This window comes from Ptychodera flava, chromosome 3 (assembly GCF_041260155.1).
Source record: "Ptychodera flava strain L36383 chromosome 3, AS_Pfla_20210202, whole genome shotgun sequence".
In the NCBI taxonomy this organism is placed as follows: domain Eukaryota; kingdom Metazoa; phylum Hemichordata; class Enteropneusta; family Ptychoderidae; genus Ptychodera; species Ptychodera flava.
The window spans coordinates 32,404,224-32,429,069 of NC_091930.1; the positions used below are offsets into that span (position 1 = coordinate 32,404,224).

General features: G+C 36.0%; 2 protein-coding genes across 2 annotated transcripts in view; both read left to right on the forward strand.

Moving 5' to 3' along the window:
- Positions 1–720: 720 nt before the first annotated feature.
- On the forward strand, positions 721–8,830 carry LOC139129212 (uncharacterized). The gene is made up of 10 exons (XM_070694852.1): positions 721–943; positions 1,953–2,192; positions 2,705–2,766; positions 3,840–3,930; positions 4,384–4,712; positions 5,194–5,290; positions 6,197–6,324; positions 6,721–6,952; positions 7,724–7,815; positions 8,777–8,830. Exons 1-10 carry the CDS (start codon positions 763–765, stop codon positions 8,828–8,830), a joined length of 1,506 nt encoding a protein of 501 aa, XP_070550953.1. The 5' UTR covers positions 721–762.
- A 10,093-nt stretch (positions 8,831–18,923) lies between these two features.
- Positions 18,924–24,846, forward strand: part of LOC139129213 (uncharacterized) — a 23,201-nt gene continuing 17,278 nt past the window's right edge. Inside the window, exons 1-2 of the mRNA XM_070694853.1 lie at positions 18,924–19,168; positions 24,781–24,846. The exon at positions 24,781–24,846 is cut by the window's right edge and continues 1,211 nt beyond it. Of these exons, the coding sequence (XP_070550954.1) occupies positions 19,053–19,168; positions 24,781–24,846 (182 nt within the window). The 5' untranslated portion in view covers positions 18,924–19,052. The remainder of the gene's footprint in view (positions 19,169–24,780) is intronic.

Here is a 24,846-nt window from a genome sequence, read left to right on the forward strand (position 1 = left end):
GCTGACATTTTGTGTTGTCCACTCGATCGTCAAAAAGTGACAGCAGACTACAATTTTTCCCGCCCGCACATAAATTAATGAAAATTCTAGAATCAGCCGTATTTTATATTTTACACATGTATTTTAATACCCCGTATTTCCCTAAACTTCATTACCCTCCCACTTTTGCGTCTCGAGAAATTCAAAGCGGTGTTCATCGTGTCCTGAACAGCTGATTTTGTTTGTTTACGTTTGTTGAAAGTAGTCCGGGTCCCATATCCACCACATGTGGAATATGGATTCATCGTAGTCATATACCTATAGTGTGACGTCATACTATAGGGATAACTGGGTCTATGTATGTGATAATAATGTGTATTCGTTTCATCTAATTTGTGAACTATTAAACAGTATGTTTAAAAGGTTTCCAATTTGCATATTAATATAAAAGTAAATTACGAAAAGGCATTTCAATCCTTCCTATTTAAAAGACAATGATAATAAGTAAAATCGGGCTGCTACCTGTTAAATCTTTAACCAAGTTGCAAATTTGGTTCACGCTTTGCTTCTCTCACCAAATTTGATAAATATAAACTTTATTATATATTACACCTATACTCATATTAATTTTGTTAAGTTCTGGCCATTTGCTTGTATAAAAACACAGCGCATTGTTAAGTTTAAGTATATTACTTTATTAGTTCCTACACTCTCGTTTTTTCAGACACAGAGAAACCAAATGTAATCTGTCCATCAAACATTGAAGCGGAGACATTTCTCGGTATGCCAACTGTCTCGTTGACATGGATACTCCCAAATGCCTCTGACAATTCCGGTACTTTCCGTATGTCTGGAAGCCATGAACCAGGGAGTAAATTTTCCATCGGCATAACAACAATTTCCTATACAGTTGAAGATCCTTCTGGTAATACGGCTTCCTGTTGGTTTAATATTACCGTCAAAGGTGAGGCTAAATAGAAGCACGTGTCTCAAAGGTCATATTGTGCACATTGGTCGTTTTTATGGAATGTCATTTGTAGGTAAATAAACCTAGACAATTTAATGATATCTTATAGACAGCATGCTTTCTATAACGACTTTGGCACATCTATTATCACACAGACCTTTAAAATACGTTCTAAAAGGTAATTCCACTTACTCTGGACTATACTTATAACTATTTACATAAATTGACGTAACGACGTCCTTACTTACTTACTTATATATTTACCAGCATCATTTGAATTTTAGAGAAATCGGGTAGAAGAGTTCAATACGTGCATTGTCGCCTGACTCATACATATATATCTAAATGTGAGTCACTTCTTCCCTTGAAGACATCTAATTATAAAGTGAAATCATAATCCAACGACGTTCGTATGAACCTTTGATTCCCGTTCTGTTATATAGTTTTTGAATTTATTGTTAGACAGGGCGTTATAATTTTACTTTTAATGAATGCATTTTTAACGGTTTCAGTAGCATTACTTTACACTATGTGCAACATGCACAAAGGTGTCCCCCGTCCTTTATTTGAACAAGAAAACGAAACTTATAGACAGCCCTTCGTGGTATTCTGAGGAACGTTCCGAAACTAGTCACTTTAATGACATGAAATGAGCTAAATATTAATTAGTATACATTTCATGTAATTTGTGAACTATTAAACAATATTTTAAAAGGGTTTCAAATTTGCATGATAATATCAAAATCATTATTACAAAATGAAGCATTTCAATCCTTCATATTTAAAAGGCGATCATTCTTAATGAAATCAGGCTGCTACCTGTTAATTCTTAAATGGTTCATACTTTGCTTCTCACACAAATTTTGATAAATATAAACTTTATGATGTATGGCACCCATACTCATATTAATTTATGTTTAGATCTGGCCTTTTTCTAACAAATACAGCGCATTTCTAATTTAAATATATTACTTAATTAGTTCCTATACGCTCGTTTTTTTTTCAGACACAGAGAAACCAAATGTAATCTGTCCATCAAATATTGAAACAAAGATATTTCTCGATATGCCTGTTGTCTCGTTGACATGGACGCTTCCAAATGTCTCAGACAATTCCGGTACTGTCAGTATGTCTGGAAGTCATGAACCAGGAAGTAACTTTTCCATCGGCATAACAACAGTTTCCTATAAAGCTAAAGATCCTTCTGGTAATACGGCTTTCTGTTGGTTTAATGTTACTGTAAAAGGTGAGGATAAATGGAAGCATGTGTCTCAAAGGTCATATTGTGCACATCGGCTGTTTTTATGGAATGTCATTTGTAGGTAAATAACCTTGGACAATTTAATATCTTATCGTTATCATGCTTGCTTTAACGACCTCTGTATCACCACATAGACCTTTAAAATACGTTCTAAAGGTGATTCCTCTTACTCGTGGATTCTGCTAATCTATTTACTTAAATTGACCTAACGACGTCCTTACTTACTTACCTATATAGAGAAATCGGGTAGAAGAGTTCAATACGTGCATTGTCGCCTGACTCATACATTAGATCTTAATGTCGGTCGTTTCTTCCCTTGAAGATATCTAAATATAGAGTGAAATCACAATCCAACGATGTCTGTATGAACCTTTAATTTCCGTTCTGTTCCATAGTTTTTTAACTTTTTGTTAGACAGGGCGTTATAAGTTTAACGTATTGAATGCTTTTTAACGGTTCCATTTGCTTTCTATACGCTACGTGCAACATGCACAAAGGTGTCGCCCGTCCTTTATTTGAAGATAAAAACGGAACCCAGCCGAGCGTATCTCCAACAGAGGTTAGTAACATTACATATATTGCCACGTTCAGATATTCAAATATGTGTACATATACACTAGTGTGCATATATATATATATATATATATATATATATATATATATATATATATATATATATATACATAAATTAGCTATTTATTAACTTGACAATCCTCAGTGCTTTACGCAACAATTAGACATTTATAAGATCAATATCTGTAGCAGGTTTTGCTAAATTAGAAAATTTATTAAAATGCAAATACACCCTTTATTAACTTCACACTAATGAATCTTCTCCACAGAGTCAGATATCTGTCTGATCAGCATCTGCAACAGATTTCATCAAATTTGGTCCAGTTATTTTGGAGTATATGAATAATTACAAAACGTCATTAAATATGCAAATGAGTTATATTTTAACCTTATACTGTTCAATGCTACAAAGAACAATTTGACATCTACTAGATATTTTTAGCAAGGTGTCATGAAATTTGGTGCAGGTTTTCGTAAATATTACTGATTACAAATTTGAAAGTTCTTTAAATTTGTAAATGAACAGATAATTGACATTGCACTCACAGTATAATCATTATGATCTGAGATTTTCATCATTGAAAAGCTTCAGAAAAGTTTGTTCATTATTTCTTGATGTTTCTTGATATATGTCGAAACTGTTATTACCGTCTGTATGGGAAAAAATAGGAAAAACTGTATAATAACTTCATTAATATTTAAACCACATTAGCCAAAATCTAATTGGGTTTTGCCATTGGCTTCTGGTACCTGTCTAGCAAATCTCACTTGAATCCATGCAGGCGTTCTTGACTTATTATGTAAACAGACAGACAGACACACTGACACACATGCTGACAGTAAGGCAGACAGACAGACAGATAGACATCGCTAATACATACCCCACGTGTGAGAACACGTGAACTAACTGACTGAAAAGACATATAAATAGTTAGCCCTGACCAAAGATTGCAAGACGCATGAAACTTAAGTAACAAACTGATCGTTCTTGAGATATGTTTCAATGACAGCCATTCCCCATACCAATGGCTCTTTGTTTATTCTTTCTTGTTTAAAAAGGCTATCGAAAGGTTTAGCAAATTATCCAAAGCGATCGATGATCTTTCTCATGTCAACGTTTCCGCAGATGAAGTCCAGGTCATGGCTCAAGGTAGGTCTAAATCATTGCGCCCACCATTCAACATAAAAAAATCTAATTCATAATTAAGATATATAATAGTTTGGCTTTACAAATTTTAAAATCATCCTGTTACTTTAAACTTATCAATGGCGGCCATTCATTTTCTTTATTTCATCATTGGCTGACACACAGGTCGTACAATCAAGCATGACATCAGCGTATCCATACAGGAACATTTGAGAATTGGTAAATGTTTTCTCATTTTTGGGTTCTCATTTGAGTCACTTTTTTAATGTTAAAAAAATTGCAATTAATTTGAAAAAAAAACGACCATTTTTAACACAGTTCCCTCCTGAAAATCTAAAAGTAACATTTACATTTTTAGTGCAAGTGTTTTAATGCGTATTGTACCCCGTATTCCATAGCAAAAATCATTATTCCCAACTACGATTGTGGTCTGACCAATATACAAACTCCTTACAGACATACTGCAGTCGATGAATGACGGTATTGCAGTACTAAAGAACGCTGCGGCCGAGAATGAAGAGAGTAATCAAGACAGAAATTTGTTGACGGAGTCTGTACTTAACGCAGCAGACAGCCTGGCAAATTTTGTCTTGCGAAACATTGAGCCTTCCAGTGGTCCCGTAGTATTGGAAACGCCTTCCCTCCGTTTGAACTTGGAAAGTGACAATGCAGAGAAACTGACTAACACTTCAGTGATGATTGGAGATGGAAATGGATTTAGACTGCCAACAGCAGAGGCACTCTTCCAAAATTCTACACAACAAAGAGATTCCATTAATAGAATTGTAAGTATAGAACAACACATCATAGGGACAGATACAAAGTCAGCGAAAGGTGAATGCTTTATGCGTTCGCGATCTAAGCAGTGAATGTGCTGGTACAAGTTATATTGTGTTTTGCTTAACTCTATAGGTGCAAAGAAATTGCAATATTGGAATTGCATTATGACGATTTAAAACAAATAATATTACTTATTGATTTCATCACCGTTCAATAGTCGTTGATATTTTTTCTTTAAATATAATAATTATTCAACGGACAAAATGCCTAATCGAGTTGATTGGTCATCTAAACGTTACTTTGAAAGTAATGCTTTGATTTTCGTAAGGTACATAGCAAAACCCTCCATACGTAGAGAGCGACAGCTATTTTTTGTACCTTGTTTACTATTAAGCAGCAAATGTAGTACGGAAACACCCCGACACTGATGGCGGCAAGTCGGTTAAAACGCCTGAAATCTGACAATTAACTGTCCATTGACTACAGGTCAAGCGGCTGAATAGAAGATCATTCCAGCATGGAAGCAAAGCAAGTGATATTCTGAGTCTCTCCTTTACAGATAGGGAAGGCAATCAGATAAGAGGTAAGACTTAACCAGTTACTCTTTCCTCTTCTACCACAGCTATCACAATCATTTCTCTGTTCGCTAACCATTGGAAAAAGAATAAATTTAATTGGCTTACATATCTGTAGTTTGTCTATTCTCTCATTTCTTTTGGAAATGTTTACATATTGTACATGCTTTAGTTATTCAAGTTTTCAAAAAAAATATTATGGTTAGGCAAATGAGCTATCGCTTTTTCAGTTTTCACACTCAAGTGATAGCAGTGGTGTTTACAGGTTTCGAGATGTTACGATACAACAATGCATCTTGCTTTTGTGTACCTACAGATATGATAAAGAGAATAGTGCCTACTTGAAGCACTTCACGGGAAATAAAAAATATGCCTACAATACAGATAGCAAACTACTGATTACAGTATGTAGTCATGTTAGCAGAGAGAGGAATAAGATATTTTAATCGGCCATCAAACGTCATTATATTTAATTTCACCTGTTTCCGAGTGTATTATTTAAACTATCCTTAGTATTAACCGTTGACGACTTGTGCACTTATTTTGTTTGTTTTGTATTATCTTGTTCTACCACTGAAACTTACTATTCAGATTGTAAATAATCACTATGGTACTTACGTGTAAAATGCACTGTTTTTGTTTAAAATTTGAATTGTGGTCCCAATCTTACTCACCACTTATTATAAATAAGAGCACAGTTTAAACATGAACTGGCTCACTTGACAAGCTCAACATTGTGCATCTTAATATTCTCTGAGGACTATGATAAAAAAGCTCAAAAATTACGAATATAATTATCAATACTTGTAGCTAATTGTCTTTCCATGAATAATGTCATATTATACACCGCCTCCTTCTATTGATAACAGTTTAAATCTAAATCTCACTTCGAAATTTATTTTGTTCAACGATAGTGAATGACACAAAGGAAGATATTGCTGTCATATTTTCAACTGACCCTGTTACACCAGAAATTTACACATTGATAGATGGTGTGTACATCGAAGCAGATAACATTACATACTACAGGTCGAAAGCTAATGTAAGTGAATCTTTGATTGTGTGGTTTCAACAGGTGACACTACGGTCGACAGCGCTAACGAGCTGTTATGTACTTCTAGTATCAGACGACCGTGAACGTCATCAATTTTTACGGCATTGAGGAACAGAGAAACAGTGACTATCATGTTTATCAAAATATAAAATATTCCTCATATGTTTATGTTTATCTGATTGATCCAAAATCTTCAGATCCTTTATTTCTATCTTTGCGATAGCGCTGCCGACAAAACGACCTTATCCCATATGCAGATAAAAGTCTTACCCTATTACCCTATCTCTGAATTCGGAAGTAAGGGGATACGGAATGATTGTACATTTGTAGGTGTTGATCGATGTACAATTTATAATCATCACTCATCGTTTATGACTATTACAGATATCGCATGTGCCGCACGCTGCAATAATCCATTTGGACAGCTCTGATGAAATTTACACAGATATCACGGCCTACATCTTCGAAGACCTCGGAGTCAAGAATTCCACAGAATACACACACTACAAGTTTTCCGTTGATGAGAAATTTTATGGCGACTACTCAAGTATATTCATCCCCGAACAAGAGTTTTCGTTGACTGGAGAATATAACATAACGTTTGCCTTGCCACAGCGTACGTTGCATGGCTGAGTAATCACTTACCTCTTTAAAATCGAGAGAAGAAAATAAAAAAACCCAGACAGACAGAAAATGGCAATGACAATGACAGTGAAAAAGGGGGGGTAAACGAACGCTTATTATTCGACAGGCAGGAATAATAGTTTGTGTTTTTCAGTTTTTTACCTTTAAATTTTCTTTTTTTTAATTATAAATATATCAAATGAAATAAATGAAACCAAGGAAGTCACTCGAATCATAGACCCTCTAAGTTTTTCTCGAGGGTCTATGCTCGGATTAACATCTTAAGTCATGTAATCGTAAATCATAATCATAACGATACTAATAGATTGTTGGAGGGTAGTGTGGTCAAACATATAAAGACGAATAACTGTGATCCATTACTATTTACTGATTGCCGTGACAACTAGGTTAGAGTACAAATCACTGTTTGCTCATTCCCCAAAACGTCGGTATTATATATATTTTTTTTTTGTTTTGGTTGTAATCTTGCAGTAATAGATTCGGCAAATAGGAAACACACACTTACGTAATTGTTGAGAAACATTGCTGTACCTAATTTTTAATGTGGTGATGAAATTTGGCAAAAATGACCAGCTGTGAATGAATATGTTTGGCCTTTTTAAATATCAGAATTCTTTATAAAAAACACAACCCATGACTAAATTAAGACCGAGTATAACATGCTTACACCGAAGATGTAAATATTGTTATCATGTTGGCTTATTGCATTACAATATTTTTTGCTTTTATTTTTGAAATGCAGGGCACGATGTAAAGCTTTCAATGTACGTCAAGCAAATCATGTGTGGATACATGGATGAGAGATCTGGTACCTGGAACAGTGACGGTTGCAAGGTAATGATATTGGTTTTACATGAACATATAATATGAACGAAAACTATCATCTCATTTATGACTAATATCTGACAGTTTAGGTCGTGTGAACATATCAATTGTCTGTCACATACCAAGAGAATGTAAAACAAGAAAACCATCTTATCGAGTTGAAAACTTTAATTAACTTTAATTTATTTCATTTGATATAAAGATTTTTCATTTAATTCTTAGGTATCACCAGCCTCTAACATGACCTCCACAATATGCCTTTGTGATCATTTGACAACATTCAATGCCAGAAACAATTTTTGAGATCACGAACTTCAACAGATACAGACAGCTGTAATTACTCAAAACGGGCAAACATCTTGAGTGAGTGGCTTATCAACGGTTAAAAAGTTGTAAAGTTTATTTATGAAGACCATCAAAAGCGAACCAATTATGACAGAGAAGTCTGTATTACACGTTATGTAAAGCTGTTTTGCAATATGGTATCGTTTAGTCAAAGTTTCCCGTAGTCTAATTGAATTTGTTCTAGTTTACATCGTATCGTTTAACATAAAATGCAAAAGGTTTTACAGCTGACAGAAGGCGTTTTTGAAACACCTTTATCCTAGATTTGCAACCTTTAACATCGTAAAACTTCAACTCGAAAACTTCAATAATTACACCTTAGAAAAAAGTAGGCGGTTTGTTGAAGAATTAATGTTAATAATTCTGCTTTTCGTTGCAAATATTTACATTTTAAGAGTAGTGATAGATTTACACTTTGTAATACGTCAGCCTAGTATTTTTTTTTCTCAATATTTAATCTTTCAATATTAGTAAAGGTTCATCGTTAATATATGGTTTCTATGGACGACGTCAAATGACCAACTATAGAGTGTATTAGCATAACAAGTTATGGCTTCATTATTGCGATCAGTAGTTTTTTGTCGCAATCATATCTTGATTTTTAACTTGACCCTTTGTCTATTAGGATTATGTTGATAGTGTGCCTTTTGTATACCATGCACTGGATGAACTCTTTTAAGTTACTGTTTAAATATGGAAACTATTTCTTATCAATATATTTCCTTTGAGAGACTTTAAATGACAAGTTGAATAGTTGATGACAGTTCAAGTGAATTTCTCTACGATTTGTGGTCAGCTTATTATTTTAAGTTTGGTCAGATCAACTAAACTTTGTCACGTAAAATTTTGATGATTGTATGAGGTACATTTACATGGCAACTGAATGTTCTCGATTTGTTTGTAAATAGAAGTCAGCATTTGTAAAGTTATGTTGATATGTTCAATTTTTGGTTGAGAATCATAAGATGTGTTAACAAAGAAACTGCGAAGATAGTGACCAGCACATTGATACCGACATACATATCTAAGAATGTGCACGCTATTCTTTGACTTATTGGGAGGTAATGACCAAGCAAAGAAAGAATGAATGAAAAAATTATCAGAACAACATACAGTAATTTCAAAATAGCTTGGAATTACATCGTGCTAGGCTGATTAGAAAAACGATTCTGACAATAAAAGAATGACTAAAACTGCATCCATTGCAAACGTTCTCCTTTGATAGATTTTGCAACAATTTAACCCAATACGACGTCCACTGTTCTCACTCACAGAACACGTTGAGTGTAGGAAACACCAATCGTTGTACCGACCCGTACACACTGTACTGAGAAAAAACCTATCGTTAGCGTTCTGTGCAGTTTCATCGACGGAAAATTTGATAAAGGTAATATAAGAATGTTCAAGCAGTCATTGTACGGGTGAGGTTTTTAATTGGAGCGCGGCAACACTGACGATGTTGACTGTGGCACAGTGAACGTCGTATTGGGTTAAATTGTTGCAAAATTTATCGAAGGAGAACGTTTGTAATGAATGCAGGTGGCGTCATTTTCTATCACGGGGAACGTTTATCTTGTCACCCAAGCATGTTGTAATTTCTAGGTATTTTGAAATCCACTGTAAAATACTCCAGGGTTTTCAAAAGCATAGATAATGGCTCCCATTGCCAATAATCAACGTGATCAGCTAGCTGTCGTCAGTGTATAATAGAGGAACACGTACCCACATTTTTTCAAGTCGTGTACACATGAGTGTGTGTTCATTTAAGTTCATAAGACACTAGTTAATAAAACCAGCTCACATCGAAAGTTTTATGACGCCTACTTTTTGATGAATGTGTAAACATGTATGATACCACTGTCGATTGTATTTGTAGTTGTACAGTATGAATACGCCCAGAAACGTAGAGGTTAACCCTTTCACCCCCAGTTCCTGTGTACAGGTCCAACTTTACCATAGAATACAATGGATTTGGGACAAACCATGGTGGTGGAAGGGTTAAAGGTGAATGGCAGCGTGCCAGAGGGCAAAGCAACCAGTATGCTGATCGTTAAATTCATCTAACTCCGAATAGAAACGTTTTCATCCTGTTGAGGTAGAGCAGTAGCGCGATCCCAAGGGATTGACATCGTGTTGATCATACATGGCAGATGACATGGCGGATGGCGGCAGAGATGATACGATGAGAAACTTGCTCAAGTGGAAGTAACAAATTTCAGTGACGATACGTTCCTTTTGGCGTATGTCTGTCGTCATCGGAATGTGTTGTGGCTAGCATGTTTACAGTGCATTTACGGAGGGTTTCATACATAAAAATGAAGATGATAACATCATTAATCTTTAGTCTATCTACTTAAAATATAATCTCCCTCTATCTTTCAGTTCCGCAGTAATCGTTATTTTAAGGGATACTCTGATTACAATATCAAGCATTCGGTCAATCTCAAAGTTAGAATTGAACATCCCTCAACACGTGACAGAAAGATTAAAATTATCAGATTACTTCAAAATAAATTATCAGGTTTCATATACTAATAATTAATGAAATGGCCGCAAAATGTACAAGCAAACGTTCGCACCTGCTGTAGATTCTAAAAGAATTAGATTGAGGGAGTTGGGTTTGCAAGAAAAGAAGCACATCAGTCTATTGGTAAACGTTTAAACCGAGCGATATTCTTGAATACAACATTCTTTATCAACAATATAATATTACTAATTTTGATCCCTGTTAAAAACGGTTAATTGCGTACGATTTGAAAGTTGCGTGAGGGCGCTCTGTAATACATCCGGGTCAACCCTTCAGTCGCCCGTCAGTCAAGCAATGACAAGTTAGGTAATGTTTTCTCGCTTCGGGTTCAAATTTCATTATTTCGAGCAGCGACCAATATTCCAATATGCAGGGTGCCTGGACGAAGGCGACAAAGCCCTAAAACAGTGTATTGAGTCAGCTCGAATGCAGCATCAGAGAGGCAGAAAAAGAAATTCGACGGTTAGTTTAGAGGCAGCTCAATCAATAGTCTGGTTCCCTGACCCATTTCCCCGGTAGAGGGCGTGGGGAAATATAGGGTCAGGTACCGGCTAATGTAAACATGGACGCTATTGGTTTAAAATAAAACAAGCTGTGATTGGATGAAAGTAACACTTGTAACTTTTTCTCATCTTTCTTGGGTTTCGCATTTTCAGGCTCACTGACACCAACTTCTTGTTTGTACCACAAAGCCGTGGAGGTAGAAAGAAAGACTTTCTACCCATGATTTAGCCACTGTTAGCACACCTCTTAATACTTTTAGAATGTCGACATGATGCCTGGCATTTTTCACGAAATTCGGACACCATTCTATCCATCGAAATCAATGGTCGTTCACAGTTCCAACACAGTTTGCTTTCAATTAGCTGTGATATCGCAGCAGTACTTGTGGCGTGTATCGAACGTGCTCGGGTCATTGGGGTCACGCCACAGTCGGCGATGACCTCAATGACCCTAGCGCGTTCGATACACGCAACAAGTACTGCTGCGATATCACAGCCAGCCTTCAATCACCTCTATTTCCCCGTACTTCTGGATTAATCCTTTCAGTTTATGTTTCCCGTCTCGTGTGCCAATGTTTTTGGTTCGGATACCAGTGTTCGAACATAATTCTGATCCAGTCGAATTTTGACCGGCGTTTTCATGGTAGCAGCCATATTTGTTGTAGCATGTTCTGTCAGGTGACTAACCTCCGCCATCTTGAACAAAATTCTGTTCAAGATGGCTACCGGTACCTGACCCTATATTTCCCACGCCCTCTACCGGGGAAATGGGTCAGGGAACCAGACTACTCAATCGACTCCCGCTCTCGCAGACCTTTCGGCGGCAAGAAGTAGCGAGCACGCCGCGGCGCCACCTCTACTCAGCAGTGTCAAAGAAACAAAACACCCTCGTTCAGCACCAATGATATGTAGCAAACATGAAGACTCTTCGAGGAGATCAAAATTTGAGAGAACAGGCCAGAAGATCATTTGCGGAATTGGCTACCTTTCACCGACCAAGAAGCATCATCTAAAGCGCAGGGCGGTAAGACTGAAAGTCCGGTATTTTTAGCAAACCCCACGATCACGTGGTTGGAGCGACACCATGGCCTCATGGCGTAATGTGAATGGTTGACATCTTACCCGTCATTCAGTCAGCCGATTATCATAAGTTGATGTTCGGCAGGTTTCTGCAAAGGGCCATATTGATATAAGTCGTTAAAAATTCATAATTATTAATTTATTTGAAAGCACACGTTCTGAAAATGTTACCCAAAATGACGTAATTTAACATATACAGCGTGGGGGTTCCCCTTGATTGAGTTGATCTGTGACGTCACTTGAGCGAATTGAGCTTGTGTTCTTTCAAGGGATGAGATACCAGAGTTTTTAGGAACATGTGATTGTCATTACAAATTATAGGGTTTGTGATAATGTAGTGACTGTGGATGATGACGATGTTGTTGTCGTCGTCGATGGTGAGAATACCGGTGTCTGTACAGTTACCTCAGGCTTCTACGTCGTGGACAGGAATAACATGACGGTTGCCTTCTTTCACTTGCATGCCTATGCCTATGTCTGTGTCTATTTTTCGGGTTGGTTCGTTTCTGTGTACTTACGAAAAATGCTTCATTTACAACTTTGATTGAATTGGATATTTGTGTACACTAATCTTCAAGGCAAACTCATGTAAACAATTGTCTATACCTAACGCCAAAGTCTAATTGCTAAATCCTGGCGATTTTTTTTTTAATTTGTTCTATAGAGGGGAGTGTACGAACGGTATGTATTATGAGTGCAGTTTGCTTACAAGGAAGCTAACATGGAGTTTGATTGAGTAGAAACCCACTGACTTAAAATTTTCGGTATTTTGTTTCGTGTAACTAGATGACATTGGCAATGACATGACAATGAAAATATAAGAGTAAATTGATGACCAAGTGCAGAGTCACTCATAGCAGAGCGTGCGTGCGCAATATGTGGATGGTATACAATTTAACTATATTGTTACTATAATTCAGGGATTTAATGAATTAGGCAAAAGAAAGAGAGATATCATAATTTTCAGTACTATGAAATGTCTGAGTCAACTTGAAATTACAAACAGAATCGCCTAAGCTAAAACTAGTTACTTTGATCGTGATTGAATCAGCGGTTGGCTTTCTTCTGTTCTTCTTATATTGAACTTTGGGGGCGCCACATTATTCCATGTGTTATCTAAACAAATCTATCCTAAGGGTTCAAGGGACATACCAGTATCTATCTTGTGCTTCAACATTACCAAGCACTAGTATACTTGACACATGCATGCGAGATGAAAGCATGTATAGTATTATACATGATTTTTTTTATATAGGTCTTGGGATAGTTGCCTTCACACCCTTGTTCCAACAATGTCAAAAGGTGGATCCATTACATTGACTGCTTCTCCGACCGTGACCCGACTGACCTAATCCAGGTCAGTAGACTGTTAAGGCGTTATCAGAATGGCTACTAAGAGACAGATCAATTTGAACACCTCCATTCAGCCTGAAGTGTCACAGCGTATTTGCTTCCCGCCAGTTCAGAGCCTCTGACAAACACCACTAAAGCAAAAAATACAGGTCTTTTTACCGATTGAGCCTAATTATATATGATGGGTAGCGTTTTCTTTTCATAAAAAGTTTGGGAGAGATGAAATATTTAATCTCCTAGTGTGTAGAACTGCTTGAAACCATTAGAGTGATACATAAATCATTATGTAGCTGAAAAAGGAAAACTCGGTTGCAAAATCTAACACGAGGTGGAAATGAAATTAGGAAGTTTAACCTGTTGGCAAATTTACACAAGCTGGGATAAACGATTGTATGTGTGTTACGATGAACGTCGTACTAATGACTATGTCGCCCCTTAATTGCCCCAGTCTCCAATATTTGTAATTTAAATGGCGATATATCATATTCTTCTGTGGGATATTTTAAATGTGAAAACGTGACAGCGCTTACGATAACGAGTAAGTCTCACAAAACATGATAATTCGACAATAATGGCTCCCTTTGAGCTTTAGGTAAGCTAATGTTACACAGGTGAATTAAGGTGGTTGCAAAAGCTATTTGACCTTAAACCGACATTTTATAGTGTCCTCAACGCGTTGAGGACATGATCTATCTCAAATGAGGTGAACGAACTACTGCTGGAATGAGAGAGAGAGAGAGAAGAGAGAGAGAGAAGAGAGAGAGAGAGAGAGAGGAGAGAGGAGAGAGAGAGAGAGAGAGAGAGAGTGTGTGTGTGTCTCCGTGTTTGTGTTACACAGGAATAGGGAGAGGTGAAGAGAGGAGACTCGGATATTTGTTTGAATAGTTCAAAAGGGAAAGTTTCTCAGAAAGGGGAAACAAACGACACGGATAGAACTTCAATAATTGTATTTTATCTATGTTCGGCTGCTTCCGACACTTTACCCTCCTAAAGTGTTGTGTTGATACTTTTCCATCCTGTTGAATTTTCCCCAGTATCATATGTTGTATCTTTCCGTCGTTTATGCAACAACTGAATCATGATCCGACTGACCTTGTACAGGTTACAACCCTGTTACTTTGTTCGTTTCTGTGCAATGGAAGTCTTTATTCACAAGAGTAGGCAGATCAAATAAACAGAGGTGATGGTGCGACACATAGAAATAAATCTGTCATGCCAATATCAATATCGTGTTCACCTTATTAGGCCAGTGACTTCAACACTCGCACGACCTCTTCACTCTGTACACTAAAAAAACTTAGGCAAAGGAAAAGAAAAGATTTTTTTTTGTTTTACGTCTACTGAGAATTCTAAAATGTTGCAAGGTGTATTTAAAGTTAAACCCAAAATCATAACCTCAATATTAGACGGTTTACGCATACATACATATTTCTGTTATTATATTTTTCAAGAGTGTACCGTATCGGCTAATCACATGGTTCAATGGCCGTCATTTGACTGCTGAAATAAATATTTTTGGCGCTGTAAAAGTCACGGCTTGACTTTGCGTCAGAATACTGTAAGTGATGGAAGATTATGCAATCAAGAGCTAAAAAAAATTACGCAAGATGTGCGCTTGTCCGATGAAGTAGCTTCTGAATCCTCCGAGTAGGAGGACGTAAAACAAATAAATTGCATATCTGGCCTTGTCGGATTAATACCCTATGCCGCTACCTTGGAAACACAAAATTTCAAAAAGAGCAACTCAACAGTATACACGAGCTCTCCCATTCAAACAAGGTCTTTCTAAAAACGCACAAGTCAATGTGTTGCTCTGTTTAAAACATCATCTTTCGTAGTTCTGAAACGATGTTGCAAACAGTTATGCAAGGCAAAGCCGAACAACAAATTTGGTCTCTGCCAGTCGCCTCAGTGTTATAACTGCATTCAGCTCTCTTTTCTTTAAAACTCCAAAATCGATTCGTCCTCCCACTTCTGGCCTGAGATTAACAGATATATTAATTGGGATAATTGGATGATAGTAATTATAACGAAAATTTTTATGAAATCGACATTTTTACAGCTTAAATCTTACAAAATGATAGAACACTGTTAAAATTAAAATATTGTTTTCATCGAACAAAACAACAAAACCACGGCAATTATTGTATATTCCTTTAGTCGTATTCATTTCCATGAAAAGGTGGTATTTTTGTGTAAATGTCATTAAAAAATCGAGACAAAATGCATAAAATGTGTCTAATTAATGACTTTGAGTAAGAACACAAATGTCCTAATTTTTTGTCAATTCGGGACTTAATAAACACAAAACGTGGTCATGGCACTTTTGAAATGACCCTGACTAACTAAACCTTAAATCGATCGAAAAACTTCATTTTGGTTGGGGAAAAGTAACAAATCGAGATTAAAACTAGTATTTCAGTACCAAGAAAGTATAGACAAGTTCGCATATTTTCATTCAAATATAAATATTGTTCATAAGTATTGAACAAGATTGCATTAGATGCAGTTACGTAATGATTCTTACTCCTAACATGAGCACAACATTACAAATTTTGAATAAAACTGTAAAGATGGTCAGTAAACATGTAGAAATATTTAACAAATCCCTTGAATTTTTGAGAAATTGTGCCAATCCAATTATCCCAATTTAGTTCCAATTGTGTTTTCCGTGAATGGCGAATTCAACTCATAGATGTCCGGGATACTGTAGGGTGTCAAACGACGAACAAAGTACTCCATGGTGCAAAAACAATGGAGAATGTATAAAATAATGACGAAAACTGTGCCACACAATGTATATAAATGCGAATCCTCCATATGGAGAATCTATTTAACATGATGATAAATGGCGAACACGTAATCATGGCAAACGATATAGTTTATAGTTTTTTTATTAATATATGTATATAATTTATCAGAGTATTGACGATCAGAATTCAAATATTATAATTTACTCTTGACTTTCAACTAATTGTTGTGTTCCAAAGTTTGTACATGTACGATGCAGTTTGTTTTAAAGGAATATATGACGTCATCAGGGATGTGTTACCACTCGTAAATACGCCTACTGACGTCTGCGCACATACGAACACTAATCCGAACTTATGTGTAACTTTCCTTGTTTTGTTGTCTGGTCCCGATGTCGAATAAAATGTCAATGGTCAATACAAGGGCATTTAAATGTATAACTTGAAGCACCTGTCATTGACATATAGGCTCTGAACGCGTTTCCTGAATGACATAAATTAGATATTGAGCTGGGGGTTCCCCCTGGGCTAAGTTGATCTGTGATGTCACTGAACGAATTGAGCTTGTGCTTTCTCTAGTCATGAAAAGTTATGGGGCTGTTGATGTGTACATGTGTAAAATGGTGACAATGCTGTGATCGCCGAAGATGTTGAGAATACCGGTGTTTGTACGAGTAGCTCTGGATTCTTAGTCTATTTTTCGGGTTCTTTCGTTTCTTGTACACTTATATATATATATATATATATATATATATATATATATATATTAATATATATATATATATATATATATATATATATATATATATATAAGAAAAATGCGATATTTGTAACTATGTTTTGAATTCGGTATTTGCAAAAACTTATCTCTGAGGCAACCTAAAGTAAAATATTGTGTATGCCTATCCGCTGAATTCTAAATAAGTTTAGTTCTTATTCGTTTGTGTTCTGCAGAGAGGCATGTACGAAACGTACTATGCAAATTGACAAACAGACCCACGGGGAGCTTTACTGGAGGAGAGATACGCGAACTGCCAGAGCACATTTGTAGAATGGTTTCGTTAAACTACAGGGTGATGTCTTCTATGGAAAGTTTTGCATCGGTGTGTTCAATATCAGTGCAAATTAATAAGTGTAAATTTACGACCAAGCGTTGAGTGCCTCAATGACAGTGTATATATGCTCAATCTCTGGACAGAATAACCATATTGTTGCTGCAATGCGGGGATTTAATGAATTCGATAAAAGAGAGAGAATCACACAATTTTCAATACTGTCAAGATATCTTAGACAGCTTGCAATTGTGGAATTACATCAGCACCTTTCTCTTCTCTTGATATCAAACGTTGAGGGTGCTCGCATCATTGCATGTGTTTTGTCGAAAACATGGATCCCAAGGGTTTAAGGGACATGCAAGTAACTGTGTTGTGCTAAATTGTATCAAGCACTGACATGATTTGTAAAATGCAATGGTGACAACATTTAGAGATATACCATTCTTGTTCTTCTACGGTGTTAAATTAAGGTCTCGGGACATTTGACTTCAACTCCTCGTGAACACCGTCTGTAAAATGGTCGATCCCTTATATCTGCTATTCTCCGAGCATGTCATGACCCGACTGACCTTGTCCAGGTCAGCAGACTGTTAAGCCGTTATCAGTATGGCTGATGAGCTACAGAAGAATTTGAACAGCCGCATTCAGCCTGAAGTGTGTACGTATTTGCTTCCCTGCCAGTTTGGAACCGCTGATAATCGTTATGCAGTGTATTGGCAAATCTGATAACACAGTTCGTCTCCATTCGTTAGTTAGTGAGTTAGCTTTCAGGTTTTTAATTCTTATTGAAAACTTATATATTCACTGACTGCGATCGTAAACTTATCCTTTTGTTGTAAAGCATTGCGATGTGTATTTCATGACATATACGAAACAACAAAGAGTGCAAGTTAATAGTTGCCAAAATAGATTTGAATCGAAATCAAGGTATAAAAAATCATGGCATCACCTGATGTGTTAATGTAAATTCAGGGATGCAAACAATGCAGCACGTCACAGGCACTGAACGATGCAGGACAACTCTGTGACTCTGTTGTTAAAAATCTCGATAAAATAGAGAATAGCGAAGTTTGCTCGTACAGTCACGAGTAACACTGGTGCTGGCTGTTTTCAGTCACATACGCCACTACGCCCACTCCACTGTTCGTATTATTGATATCTGACTTGACACTTGACGCTATCAAGAATGATTGATTGTCTCTGTACGTTTCTATGTCGTCAAGGTTTGGGATAAATACCCAGCCATTTTCTACGCGCATACATGTTTGCGCACAATGGAGTTAATTAGCCAGTGCCCGTTTTAGAATCAACACATGGGCACCCTAAAACTTTAATGGTTTTGTAACTTTTCATTATGCATTCAATTGTTGTTCGGGCTCGTTTAATCATTCACTTGAAATTACTCTGCAGATATGTATATGTAGAATCACGTGTCCTTGTTTTTATACCGATATCTCAAAGTTAATAATTTACGTGTGCCTTTGTCACCAGCTCTTCAGCTCAAACACTTTTTGGTGTTGTGTTGGTTTCTTACTCTCAGACTTTTCTTGGTTATCTGTAACCGGAGTTACGTCATTCTCCTGGGCCTCAGCCGCTGTTCACCTTGAATTTGATTTACCCAGATCCAGTCGACATGTCAAGCTCTGACGTAAGACCGAGTACTTCAGACGGCAGAGGGGGTGTACCTGCTGAACGCTCAGACGGTAATGGCGGCCGACGAGGCAGTACAACGACAACTAAGACCAAAAGGTAGATATACAAATGCAACCATTCGTGGAGTTATCCAAATGATGAGTTAATAAACAGAGTTTATCATTCTAAACTTACGAATTGCATTATTATGAAATAATAGCGCATAAAACCTTTAAGCACCTTTAGATTTGTGAATTTTTTACAATTACGGATGTTAAAACTCAACAAGCCATGACCACTTGAAATGAAGAAACAAAGCAAAGCTTAAGTGTGCCTCAATACCTCGTCAGATTTTTTAAACTTATGACGCAAGACATCACTTGAGAGTGGCTAATTACGTTCACATGATGTGATGTGGTATAGTTGCTGCAGACTTTCTAATTGCAAAAGTACGAATGTAGCACACCGAGACCTCTAGAGAAAACAAATCCTTTTAGCTATTTTACAAGCATCCGCAAGGCCATACTAGTTGATACTTGCGCCCTCTACAGTTCGACATGATAGAAGGGCATAAAGGCGAGTTTGACCCACATTTGAATTATTTCAAAATATGTATTATATATGACGTCTGCAGAAAATCTTCATAATACCGACAGATTTATATTTTTCTCTTTCCATCAGAGATTTACTTCCCTGTAAAATTTCGTACTTCAGAATGGAGTTGTAGATTGCAGTCGCATCATTTTTTGCTGTATGCCGTCATCATATCATTTTTGTAATTTTTAGGGAAACGGGCTCTTTCATCTCAAGGTTGTCATCATATGGATACTGATAAGTTATTTTGAGTATTTTTGAAGTTCCGATAGTACATAAGCAACGGCATACGCTTACAGCAAAAGACAATATTACAAAGTTCCTAAACACTTTTTTGCATAAACCACTAAACGATGAAAACGAAGAGTCACATTATACTCAAAGCAAATAGTATCTCATACTAGTGGTGCGGCATGGCAAACCCATTGTGCATTTTGTGATAAAAGCACCAAACTTGGCTCAGATGTGTCTTAATATGTGCTGAACAAATTCAGATACCGAGCCACTGAAAATCTGCCGAAGTGTTGCCATGGCAACCATTTTATTCAAAATGGCTGCCAGACAGGTATTTCTCACCTACTAAATGTCAACTGCAGAAGTTGTGGGATAACTTTAGGTTGGATATTTTCAATAAGAAACTGTGAAAAGAGTTATTTGAAAATTATTTTAAAGTTTCTTCACCACCTGACTTGTTAAACGGGGTAAATACAGACAAAAAACACAATTCTTATTCATAAAATGCACGGTATTAGAACCTATAAAAGGATGACGCTATGTTAGCAGTCAAGATATGTTAGGCCGTGGGCTAGAGGGGTCTACTTGCACGCCCAGGATAACAAAACTGTCTTTGTAGAAGCCTTGGGATCCCTAGAATACGAAATAGAATTTTGACAGAAAAAATATAGGGATGCAATAACTGTCATAGTCGACTTTTGAACGGTACCGCAAAATAACGATTTTGCTATCCATGTGCTTTTTTCTTGTTGTACTTGCAAGTCATCTGCTAAGTTTTTTTAACATAACCGGACTTGTCGGATATCATTAGAATGGAAATTTATTTCTCTTTAAAATGACATATGTAATATGCAATATCTTCGATATATTTTTTATGAAATGAGACCAAAACTTCCCCTTATACCCCCAAAATCTGAAATTCTACCAATTTTTTACCTTGGCATAACACAAAAGGCAATGCTTTGTATGACATCTGTTTATTTGCTACAGGGACATGTTAAAATGTGAAATAAACTTTTGATAGGAAAAATATTGGGATGTATAGGTCTACCGGTCATACTTTGAAGGGTACCGCAAAATCACACCTGTCTTCTTGTAAGTCATCTGCTGAGCTTATTTTTTTACATAACCTAGCTTGTGTGCTAACATTGAAAAGGGATTTTATTCTTCTTTTAGATGACATATTTTAATATGCAATATCTTCTATAGCTTTTATAAAATATGACCAAAACTTACCCTATACCCCAAACTTTATATTGCAAATTACTGTCACTGCTTATCTCAAATTCTACCAATTTTCACCTAAACATATTACAAAGGGCAATTCTCTGTATGCAATCTGTTTTATTTACTATGAAGACATATGAAAATATGAAAGAGACTTTTAACAGAAGAAAACATTGGAAAAGGGAACTGTAAAGTCACAGTATTGCGAATCGCATCGTTTTTGTTAAACGTCAAATTCTACCATTTATTAACCTAGACATATAATACAGGGTAATGCCTTGTATGAAATCTGTTTTATTTGCTATGAGTACCTGTCAGAAATATGAAATAGATTTTGGGCAATGCCTTGTGTGAAATCTGTTTTATTTGCTACATGTCAAAATATGAAATAGACTTTTAACTGAAAAAATATTGGGACGCAACAGCTGTCGCAGTCATGTGTTGAAGGGTACCGCAAAATCACGATTTTGAGACCCACGAACATTTTTGTTAAACCTGTCTTTGTTTAAGTCATATGCCGAGCCTAACTTATACATAACCTGGTTGTGGGGTATCATTAGTAAAGCGATTTGTTTTTCTTGAAGGTGACCTTTTGTAATATACAAATATCCTTTACAGTTTTCATGAAATAGGACCAAGACTTACCTAATACCCCAAAAGAATACATTGCAAATTACGGCTTATCTTACGTTCTCCAATTTGGTTTTGCTCCATACAATACAGAAGGCAATATAATGGTTATATGAAATCCGTTTCGTTTGTAACAGACGTATGTCAAACATAAAGTAAACTTAATATGATTTAGTCGCCACCGGGATCATATTTCTAGGGGTTCACAGATACGGCAAATTTCTGAAACATATAATTTTTTATCAAACACGTCTTTATAAAAGAAGTAAGCAAAAATCATAGTTACGGATGATCTCAAAATATTATCAGCATCGTGCATTAAATTATTTGTTTCAAGTGTGTTTTGTAAGATTTGACCTGAAAAGTTCTTACGTGGAACTCTAATTTAATATTTTTGGCAGAGCAATTTTTGAAAACCAATTATGGTATCTGTTCTACTCGCTGTAATGGATATGAAAAAAGAAAGGCATTATACTGAATTATACAACTAACTGAATGACAAGCAAGGTGCGGAATTGAGCCTTTAAAGGTTTTGTTTTCTAAACTGTATCAATGAGCACAGCTAATTCAACAGTTTAGCTGATCCAATAATCGTTTCTAAACATTATACATTACATCAAAATTACCTGTGCGTTCCTGAAGAAAACTTGTATAGATATATCAGAAAGCTGGACTTTCTTCATGAACAAAATATCATGAAACTATTATGATATACCCGATATTTAGCTGCTCTAGTTATCGTTTCTAAACTTCATAAATTAGCATAAGTGTCTAAAGATGTCATATAGCTTGGCTTTCTTCATTAACAAAATAGGGATATGTCCAATATTTAGCTTCTCTAATGATAATTTCTAAACTTCATAAATAAGCAGAAATTTAGCTAGCCATTCTTAAGTACTTTATGGCATTCTTCAGTAAATATTTTCAGGATATATCCGATATTGAACCGATCTAATTATCGTTTCTAATCTTTACGAATTAAATCAAAGGATGTTCTATAGTTTAAAAGCATGTATCTAATACTTGATCGCTACACTCAGTATACTTTATAAGTAGTTAGATTTAGCTGGGCTGAAATGTTCAAAAGTTCAAAATTTGGTAATAGCTTTTCTGTAATTGTGTGTTACTGAATATGCAAATGATTTCGTGAACTGCGTAAAATCTCTAAGGTTTATGTTTCAATTTGGACTGGAGTGTCACTGTTTGTATAGGAAGGTTCCCATTTGATCAGATAATTGGCCAGCCAACACTACCTTGCTCTCTAGGTCTTGGGTGTATGTGTCAAGTGGATAACAAGAAAATGATTGGCAAATATTTAGGATTGTCGTTTAAACTTGTTGTCTTAGCCTATGTAAACACCATGGAAAGGAATAAAATACTCGCCAGCTGACTAGCCATGCAAAAGCAAGCAGAGATCCGGGGAGTGCCAAGCACGGACATGACGGACAAAAGTGCAGGATTGTGTTTTAGTTTTGCTTTCCTACCTTTCATGTTTGTTAAAACAAAAGAAAGTGGAGTAATACAATTTAATTTACGGTGCTACGTTTTTGCATTTCAACAACAAATTATGTACGACCGAGAAATTAATACCAAAATATACCATGTTCAAAATATTATTAGTATGAATCCATATATATATTTATGCAATAGACCATTGACATTGAATAACTCTAAAACCAATATCTAAATCATGAAATAGATATCAAATTACAACAAGATCAGTTTCATGTGAAATGAAACTATGAAAAGTAATGTATAAAATATAGTACATAGAGCCGAAAAATAATATACAAACATGATCGTGTTCTCCATGTGGTCAAATTTTAAACGGCCGCACTTATGTACTAATTGTAGTTACATGATAAATCTCTAACATTGACAATTATGGGGATATATAAGAGATTTCCGCCCAAAATGTTATTGTTTTTGACAGTTAAAACTAGAAGGTTTGTTATACAGTAAATGCCATTGTGCTTTTTGGTATGTAGGCCTACGCGTGAATGTAGATGATCAAGAGTGAGAGATTTGGTTAAATTCCCCACAATTTTCCATGTCAGGCCTTGTGATTTAACACCCTGCAAAACTTGTCAATGGCTGACTTATAAAAATTAGAAAAGATATCAGTCAATGTCAAAATATTGCACATATTCAACATTTCTACTCAAGAACACTCCATCCATTGGAAGAACATGGAACATGCTGTTTTTACACTCGGACGCATCATACCCTCCCCACCACAGCCATGGGCCGATTTAGGCCAATTTGCAAAACCTGGTGAGTGTCGCACGTACCAGCTACAACTCTAAAAATGCTTTAAACTGGTGCATCAACGATTACAAATAAGAATAGAATAAAAAAATGTCTGAACAGTAAGTTCTGATAGTCTAACTACACAGAACAGCTGACAGCTGATCACCGTATAAAACATTCAATTTGACAATTTTGAATCTTCCACTTTTGCCTTGTTGCAACCATATTGTCAATAATTTTATTAAGAGAACCCGTTTTTCTGGTAAAATGAAATTATAAAACAATAAAAAATGCAAATAGTAATCTTAATATGCATTTATGATGGTAATACATCGACTATTCACCACAGAATCATCCATAAGAGCAGCAACTAAGGGATTTTACAGTAATTGATGGTCGTCATATTTAAAAATGGCCGCCATACCAGAACGAGGCTCTACCTGTGAGGAATGGTATCCAAATTGATTTTAAAACAAAAAAAATGCAAATGGTAATCTTAAAAGGCATTTATAATACGTCCTTTATTCACCACGAATCATCTGTAGAGCAGCAACTATTGGATTTTATAGTGACTGGTGGTCGCCATATTTAAAAATGGCCGCCAGACCAGAACGAGGCTCAACCTGTGGTGGCTCGGTATCCAAATTGATTTATATTATGATAATCTACATTCGTACCAAATTTCATGCTTTTATCACAAAATGCACAATTGTTATGAAAATTTTGGTTATGCCGCACCACTAATAGTGATAATAAAAAAGATTTTGAAAGTTTAAATTTATCTTGTCTCTTAGGAATATGGCAAAGAAGGCGGTAATCGTGTGTGACCGATGGGGACCGTCAATTCATGGAGGAATCAC